The sequence below is a fragment of the Gekko japonicus genome, unplaced genomic scaffold (assembly GCF_001447785.1).
Source record: "Gekko japonicus isolate JY-2015 unplaced genomic scaffold, Gekko_japonicus_V1.1 scaffold2497, whole genome shotgun sequence".
Classification (NCBI taxonomy): domain Eukaryota; kingdom Metazoa; phylum Chordata; class Lepidosauria; order Squamata; family Gekkonidae; genus Gekko; species Gekko japonicus.
Genome location: NW_015167129.1, coordinates 150,643 through 160,231, shown reverse-complemented (window position 1 = coordinate 160,231; position 9,589 = coordinate 150,643). Strand labels below are relative to the sequence as shown.

Sequence of the window (9,589 nt, the reverse complement as noted above, 5' to 3'; positions counted from 1 at the left end):
GGCTCAATAGCTGCATTGTGTGGAGCTGTGTAGAGCACAGGGAAATCTTGGGGGGAAAGGTCCAAAGCTTGAGGGTGGAGTTTCACAACTGGGAGTCCTTTATTTGATCTTGATTGCCTTTCACAGGAAAAGGGCATTAAAATACAGCACCATAGGAAAGTTGCCCTTACACATGCCAAATTGTCCCCTAGATCTTAACTAGGAAACATGGTTTAAGAAAGGAGAAAAGAAGTAACTTCCCACCCACCGTATACAAATAGAAAAGTCCTGGTTTTAAAATATGACAGACATAAGAATGTAAACAAGATTTAGACAGATCTCATTTGATGATCAAACACCTGCTCACTTCACCAAAACAACTGTATACTGCAAGGAAAGCCTTTGAGTGTTGTGCATACAGAGCAAGTTACAGGACAGATGTTCAGCCAACCTACTTCAAAAAATTAAGACAATAGTTCCGTTTTTCTATTTACACACTGAAATGTCACTACTGGAGCCACAAAAAGTGCTCTAGGATAAAGAAAGCCGTAGCACAAATAAGGTTACTGCTACAATCTGAAAGATCTTGAAATTCCTTTCCCAAAAGCTATGGAACACATTCTACCTGCTCCAACATGGTCACTTGTCAAGCAACAGAATTCAGAGGTAACTGAATGAGATGAAGGATGCAGTTGTTAATGCATTAAGTAAACATCCATTTGCAACAGCAGCTGCTTCTGTAAGATTTTAATGTAGTTGGACTTTATTTCACAAAGCAGGGCAATTTTTTACTGGTGATGAAATCTTGGTAGTCAGGTCAGTAGAGTAACTTTCATCAATAGAAAGCTGTCCTGATTAAGTGGGCAACTAATTTTTAATGCAAGTACTTAAAAATCCATGGGTATCAGTTTGCTTCTTATAAGAGGCGATCTTCTTCACCCACATAGGAGAGAATGTCTCTTCTGACACAACTGTGCCTTGTCTACTGTGTTTTTCTTTAGAACGGCTGTATTCATATGCAAATATCTACATATTCACTTACTGATAAATTAAAACTATTGGTTAATTGACAGATCTAAGGACAGCACATGGTACACTAGCGAAATACATTACTGAGTGCTGTCCATTGAATTTTGTTTTTGCTTGATAAGTATCTTTTTCTATTGAGAAGGAGTTCTCTGTGGTTCTCACATTTATCAAGAAGTTCGCTACGTGGCTTTATGAAACTCAGAACTTAAAATAGGACACTGAGTAGAGGAAATTACTCCTATATCAATATTCAAGCTTCAAAAATACTGAGAAACTAGGATGCATAATGCAGAGTTAATTTTGAACATTTCCCACAGAAAAGCTGTGAGTTATATCAGCATTTTACCTACATTGTGACAGAAAGTAGAAAGTGGGTGACTATTAGATACAGAAGTAGGGCATTGCTCCAATAGTAAAAGATGCTGGGATGAAAATCTATTGAACTGTTTGATTTTACCCTGTGAACTAAACACCACTTTGGTGCAGTAGTTAAGAGCAGCAGAACTGGGTTTGATTCCCCACTCCTCCACATGCAGCCAGCTGGGTGACCTTGGGTCAGTCACAGCTCTGAGCTCTCTCAGCCCCACCTACCTCACAGGGTGTCTGTTGTGGGGAGAGGAAGAGAAGGTGATTGTAAGCCACTCAAAGACTCCTTCAGGTAGTGAAGGGCAGAGTATAAAACCAACTCTTCTTCTAAAGGCTTGCATGAGGAATCATTTAATTCTGCTGCAGTCACACATAACTGGCTTGAGCTAATATCAAAACAAAGGACGGATAGTAGCATATAACCAATACTAAGGTAGGCCTTCCTTGTTAACATTACTTTCTCACACTTCACCAGAGTTTAACTTGTCGATGGTCAAGCAGGAGAGGCTAGTGGTATAAAGTAAAAATCAGAAACAGCAACACGTTTCACTGCAGTGTGAGACATCCCACTCTGCTTTCAGCCTTCCTATTATGATTCAGTAAGTGATGGACTTCTTCCCTACAGTACAACATCCATCACTGGAGGTCATTCTAAAACAGAAATGAGCCAACTTAAAATCTTGTAAGTCCTTTCATTACTAGAATCCTCATGATCCATTATTTTATATTTATAAAGCAAAAATGCATACTCAGAATCACATAACAGAAAAACAAGGAGTGCTGCATTATACAATGGTCCATGTAGACCCATGTGCTTCACAAGAATCTCAGCAACAAGACAGTGCTAGATGGTCCACTGGGCAAGCCAGATTTGCTTTCTTCTCACTCCTGATGTACAGAGGACAACAAAGTAGCACTAATACTGGGAAACAAGGGCAACTAAAGAGTACTGGAGCAACTTTAAAAGCCCATGAAGGTCTTCCGTTTCCCTACCACAAGAACAAATTTCAAAGAACGCAATAGGTTCCATTCAGTAGAGAATGTAAACTTTCTATCTCTTTTCTGCAGCTGGTCTTTCTTGATGCATCTTAACAGTTGAATCCCATTCAGTATATTTTCATTATATCATTACTCCTATTCAGCAAATTGAATCATCAGATTCCCAAAAGGGAAAAACTCAATTTTTGTTTACATTTTTTTTCTGCCTGCAACTTATCAGAGTATAAAAAGTATCTCCCTTATAAATAAAAGCCAAATGGTGGTGGCACTTCTCTAGAACATTCCACACGCTCCAAAATCAGTTCGCTCTCTGATCTGTCATTCAGAGGATCTCCCTATCCACTGGCTGCTTTGCCTGACTCCTGCCTCCAACATTCTAAACATATTGCTGTTCCTCTCCCCCCCCCCATATCCAGTCAGAACACAGAGGTTATTTGCATATGCAGCCTCATTGGCCTCTGCCTCGGAACACAGAGGTCGTTTGCATATGCAACTTGATTGGCTTTTGCCTCTAACATTCTATACAGTTTTGCTGTTCTGAGGTAAAATGTGTCCAATCTCCAGGTGAGGGCTGGAGATCACTCAAAATTACAACTGTTCTTTAGGTAGCAGAGATCAGTTCCTCTGGAGAAAATGGTGGACTCAGTGTCATTATACCCTGCTGAGGTCACCACAGCAAATTGACACTGAGTGTCCAAGGCCGGGGCACCCGCCCAGAGCCTCTTTCTAGAGGCCGTTGTATTTATTTCCACAACGGGCCTTTTTCCTAGTAAATAAATAAAGCTCAAGATCAAACATCTGAAGACATCTGCACTCTACTTAACCAAAGAGTAGCAGCCTTTTTTTCCTTTTAAAAATCTATTTTTGCAACTGGAAATTTTAAAAAACAAATAAAGCAAGCTTCTGTGGACACCTAATTTACCAGTCCCAGAGATCAGAGGAGGTAGCAGTAAGCTGGCCACAGCACACCATAAAAAAACAACGTTTTCTTTAATGTCTCTGTGAGAACCAAGGCATTAAAAGCTAGTAACATGAGTATGCTGGGTCCTGTCCTTCTGAAGCAGAATGGGGCCACAGCAAGCCTATCACATTTCATGGCTTCTTCCCACAGGAGTGAGATTAGATGAAGGCAGACTGCTATTATGACAATAAAATTATTTTTTTCTAACAAGCCTTCTCTACTTTCTAGAAGTTTCACTGACAGCCATGCCAGGATCAAACTGCAAAGATACACCATGCATTCTCTACTACGTTCTTTTGGTCAAAGTACAAATATGCTTCACCTTTTTTAAAAAAAAAAAAAATCCCACTATGCCTGTATTAACTACTCTTATAGCAGGGTGGCAGGGTATGTAAAGGGACTTCAATTAATGCTGCTTCCTTAAAACAGCCTTGTGAAGACTGTATTAGTGATGTTAGTGTAATGCCCTAAAGATTGAAATTTGGCTCCAGCCAGTTGAGATTAGGCTGGAAGCTATGGGAAGTGGATTGTTTTCCCCCACAGGGTAAGAGATTAAGTGGATGTTGAAGAGAGAGGACATGAGTCAAGTTTCATGAAAAAGTAAAGTGTGGAAAGCACCAGAGTTGGAAAAGGAATCATGCAGAAACAGTTTTCTTCATGTCAATTTCATCAGAGAAACAGAACCTGTAAAAACAAAGTATCAAACCCATTCAAAATATCCAGGAATTTTTCCAGTTTTCCACGAAACAATTAAGACAAGTTATCTAAAAAGTGTAATATGAATTTTCACTTTCTTCCCCTTATCCTAGATACAAAAAAAATATTGGTAATTTATAAGCAGAATTTTTACCATATTTCAACATGCAACATTGGTCTCATTTCTGTTCGATTAAATAGACTATTTACACACAATACATATATAATCTCTTTCTCTCTGTATGCACATGCATTGGTCCTAGCCTAGGCATCAAAGGCCACATGTGAGTTCTCTGGGTCAATTTTCTTCAAGCGATTCCAGTTAAAATTTTTGTTTAGCTTTGGGTAGGTTGGGATCTCCTCAGTTCTTCCGAATGTCAGCATAGACCACAGACTCTGACTTGATGATCTTGTCACTGTAATGCCCGCCAGAGTGATCTAACTGTGCATAAATTACTGGGCCCTAAAACAGAAAGAAAACAAATCTAGGGTAAGCAAACTAAGGAGAGAGTACATGTCTTTCATCCCATTATGGGTATGCATATTTTATTTAATTATTAATTCCTTGCTCTCTGCTAAAATACAGTAACCAAGACACAAAGACAAAATCCATCAACTAGTGATACATCACAGCAAGTTACATGCAGATAAAAATATTACCAAAAATACACAGGGAGACATTTCAATATGAGAAATACACAAGTTAGGTCAGCTGCTCTTTAAATGATTTTGCAAGGTGTTATTTCAGCAGATTAATGATCAGCAAATGCTTTCCTAGACATCTGTTCAGATAGACAAAATAATCTGGTGACAGCACTGTAGCACCGGCTGAATAGATTGCTATTTCAAAGGAGCACAAACATTCACTGTGCTACTTAACGGGCTCATTCAATAGGTTCCATCTGTCTCCCAGTGCTGAACTGTGTCTTGGATCCTATACATTCCTTCTACTTCCCCAGCACTGCCCTCCTTTGTTTTTGCAAGATGCCTGACCAGGAAGTGCCTAGTACTGAAAGAACAGCAACCATACACTGCAGACCGCACCTCACACCCAGGGAATATACTCCACAATGAAGTACTATCTCTCTGAAGGAGGAGAGCACTGTGGAAGCAGAATGAAAGTAAAGGTCCACACCCATCTCGCAGGCAGTGGTGCTGTACATTAACTTGTGCTATTCATGGTATCATCTTGTACACACTTTAAGGAACTACATACACTTTTGGAATTTCACTCACCACGTTAAGCACATATGTGCTTAAAGTGGTCACAGTTTGACCAAATTATTTTTGAAAATATTGACCTCATACATATATCATCATCAACCTATTTGTTCATGGCAGGCTTCCCACACTGGGAAACTTTCAATCATATTCTGTGCCAAGAGGAAGAGAAAGAAAGATCATTATGACATCTGTGTGTGGTCACTGTCAGCGATTTAGCACCTCCTTGTGTGATGTCCACAAAAGACATGAAGATTATTTAGTACAAAATACCTGCATACCTTTATCTTACTCCTCTAGATGGCAGCAATACTAATGCAGTGTCAGAGCAGAAAGCAGCTAGAAGTTGAACAGTCTATAAATACTCGTGTTTAACAAGATCATTGGGTTCATAAGGAATCACAGGTTAATGTGGCATGTTCTTGTAATCTACAATTACCTTCACTGATTTTAGTTGGCCTAGTATTCTTTCCCCAATTCTCATAAGGAATATGCCATCTTAAGTGTCTATACAATTTCATTAGTTTATTAAGGTAAAAGAGAAGAGTTGGGCTTTAAAAAAATCTGTTTTGTTTGGAGGAGGAGGAAGGAGGAAGAGGAGATTAGATTTATATCTCCCCCCTCACTCGGAGTCTCAGAGCGGCTTACAAACTCCTTTCCCTTCCCCTCCCCACAACAGACACCCTGTGAGGTAGGTGGGGCTGAGAGAGCTCTTTCCAGAACTGTTCGTGAGAGGCTTGCCCAAGGTCATCCAGCTGCTGCAAGTGGAGGAGTGGGGAATCAAACCCAGTTCTCCCAGTTAGAGTCCGTGCACTTAACCACTACACTAAACTGGAAAGATGACCAATGCAGCAAAAAGGATTTTAGAGGAAGATAATAACGTACCTAGAAACAGATGAGTCCGGAATCAAAGAATAATATGTTCATATAATTCAAAATGAAGGAACAAGATCTACTCCTTATAAGGAAAGATGTGGCAAGGGAAGATAGAACTTTAATTTCACACAACAGACTTCCTCTATTAGCTGCTCAGTTTTCAACACAATTAACAGAACTCAGAAAGCCTCTTACAGGAGGCCTTATTAATAATGTCTTGCTCTGCACATGTATCTTTTTGTTCTGTTTAATGTGTAACTAAATTTATCTCTTTCATATGAAACTACTAATCAATCTGATCAACCCAAGGGCTAGTTCCATGGGTACATTTCTAGCAACCAACTCAAGAGACAATTGTCAGTATTTTCTTCCAAATACTAGGCCTTTTAGTGTCCAAGAAAAACTGTTTCCTTTCGACTCAGTAATGACTCCAGACTTACAGCCTAATTATTCCTACCAAGTTACAGATCAAGGGATGCCAGGATTTACATAACTAATAAACTGGAAAATACAAGCATATCTGAAAAGAAGGTGTCTTGGTCTATTAGGCGACCACCACAATTCTATGCAGAAATTCAAGGTGACCCCGTGGATTTTTCAAAATTTCACAGAAGGTAGTATACATGATCAAAATCTGGAAGCACTCTCTGAAGATTTCCTCATTATGTAGGCCACCCTTCACCTACATGTCCTGTCTTACCTTGTCAGTTCTGCAATATCTATGTGCAGCTTGTGGTAAGTGGTTTTTTAACTGAAACTGCCAATTAGAAAAACAACCTGGAATACTTAAGGTAAACAAGTTCAGCATTCAGAGGGCTATCTGGAATCATATGTAACATTTATACATAATGCAATACAAGAATCAATATAACCAGTCGGAATTATTGAAACTAGAAGGCAGAGAATACAGGCTGTTACATTCAAAGTGAATCAACTCTGTACAGGCAAATGAGGGACGTGAACAGACACATATGGTCCTAAACAGGCATGCACAGCTGTGGAAAGACGATGCCTCAAATGAATTACGAATAAGGGCAAGAGTGAAAGCAAACCTGATGAGTAATCAGCCAGCCTAAGATGCAATGAACCAAACAAGGCTGAGATCCATGCGTGCCATTTGAAACATAACCTCAGGCAACCCAATTCTTACTTTCGCAACAGGAGATGGTAAACAACTTGATGATTTGCAATAATAAGGTGACTATACAGTTGTAGTGAGTAAGCAACTTGTGTGCATTACTTTGCTATCAGGCATATTGTTTGAAGTTAAGTGTTTAATGTTTTTAAGTACTAATCTCCCTGCCTTTTTCTATCTCTTTCTTTTTTTAAAAAAACTTCTGTATCAACAAAACCCTTATGCCTGTCAATATCCACAATCTGCGACACATAATGAACACTGCCTAGCAAGAAGAGACAACTTCAAAAAAATACTAATCCTATTTCCTAGGTTTTTAATATGCCACAAGAAGAGCACAGCTCTCTCCACAGAAAAGAAACCAAAGTCTAGGTTTGGAAACCAACTTATTTGGGTACATTTAAACACAGTGCTGTGGTGGCTCAGAGGTTAAGACGATGAGCTGCAGACCGGAAGGTCTGTAGTTTGGCAATTTGAGACCCTAGTGCTGCGTGACGGCGTGAGCTCCCATCTCTGGCTCCAGCTCCTGCCAACCTAGCAGTTCAAAAGCAAGAAATTGCAAGTAGATAAATAGGTACTGCTTCGGTGGGAAGGTAACAGCGTTCCGTGCGCCTCGGTGTTTAGTCACGCCTGCCACATGACCATGGAAACGTCTTCAGACAGTGCTGGCTCTTCGGCTTCGAAACGAAGATGAGCACCGCCCCCTAGAGTCAGATTCGACTGGCTTTCGAGCAAGGGAAACCTTTACCTTAAACACAGCATCCCAGCAAAGAAGATCAGAGTCTCCAGCAGTGTTCCCTCTAAGCTGAGTTAGTGTGAGCTAGCTCACAGTTTTTCAGCCTCCGGCTCACACATTTTTGTCTTTGCTCAGGAATCGCTCGTTCACAACTTTAATGCCAGGAGCTCACAAAATAGAATTTTTGCTCACAAGACTCCATAGCTTAGAGGGAACATTGGTCTCCAGATATATCTACTTTATGCAGATTTCATTAATAAATTAGGCAAACAAGCCTCTATTCCTGTTTAGGCCAGAGGTGTCATAGTTTTCACATGCAGACTTTGTTTATTGTATTTCCTCAAACTCCTATCAAAAGTAACCTATAAATGGTTGGCAAAATGCGCACACTGATATTTTGAAGTGTGTTAATACCATAAGTAATAAACAAACTTGCACAGAAAAGTTCTCCGTGTCTTCACTGGCAAACAGGCATAGGGTGACTCAGGTCTTTATTCAAAATGTTGGAAGAAATCCCGAGAAAACAAAATCTTATACTTCCCCAACTGCACAGACATACAACAAGGCCTCTGAATCTAAATCTTCACATGACAGCAATAAAGTCAGCCACTTCCATAAATATCATTGTTTTCAAGCAGCAGCTCCTAATCCGCTTCAAACAAGTGAGTCATCAGCAACAAGCCATGTCTTAAAAATAATGAAGGCAGTTCTCAAGACTGTACATTAATACAGTTTCTTAATAGTGTCCCATACTACCACAGAAAAAGATCGATATAAAGTCATCTACGCTCTCCCTCTTTGTCAAAGGCATTTTAATGTTTCTGAAAACCTCACTTGGGAAGGTTTTCCTTTTACACAACCCTCTTTCCTTAAAATTTCTCACCCCCCAAACCTAATTCACTTTTTATCCTGAGGCATGTAGCATTAAACAGGCTTAACTTGAAAATGTCTTAGTTGTCATAATATTTTGAAAGTTTTTTCCATTATCTTGTTTCAGATTTCCAACTTCTCATATTCAGTGACAAAAGAGGCCCAACTGTTTCATTCAATCAACATGTACTATCTTACTGTAATGTCCCTGCTTCCAAAAAGCTTCTCCCATCTTGCTATATGTACTTGCAATTCATTTCCTATTGGGCAATATGCTAGAATCAGCATTTTGAAATGGTGGATTTTGTACCTTACGGTGTTTTGAGTAACTTTATCCAATGCATACGTTAAGGACAATGAGGCACAAGGGAGTACAATTTTGTTAACTCTGATAAAAGGTTATTACAGAACAGCCTAGAACAGGCAGCACTCAACACTGCAGGAATCCTAAAAGGCTGGAACACACCAAAAGGCAAACCTCTGCTGTTAAGGAAGGGCAACCCACTCAAGTCTCCATAGATCAATTTGTGCAAATTAGGGAACTCTAAAACCCAACAACTGCATCAACAATATAAGCATATTAATTACTTTTACTGGATTGACTAGTGCTCAAGAGCCAACCAAGTCATTTCAGTATCCCAAGACTACTGGGGTGGTTCTGATGCCTCTAATTCTACAAGCATTGGGCTTTTGGCCTGCTCACTTTCTTCACTGCAGCACA

At 39.7% G+C, this 9,589-nt stretch overlaps 1 protein-coding gene across 3 annotated transcripts in view; it reads right to left on the bottom strand.

Moving 5' to 3' along the window:
- Window positions 1-3,699: 3,699 nt before the first annotated feature.
- MPZL1 (myelin protein zero like 1) overlaps window positions 3,700-9,589 on the bottom strand; it is a 41,329-nt gene continuing 35,439 nt past the window's right edge. Inside the window, exon 6 of one of the 3 annotated variants that reach the window (XM_015413029.1) lies at window positions 3,700-4,493. In XM_015413029.1, coding sequence (XP_015268515.1) covers window positions 4,392-4,493 — 102 coding nt within the window. In that variant the 3' untranslated portion in view covers window positions 3,700-4,391. The remainder of the gene's footprint in view (window positions 4,494-9,589) is intronic. The other 2 variants (XM_015413030.1, XR_001482578.1) reach the window with 2 other exon arrangements.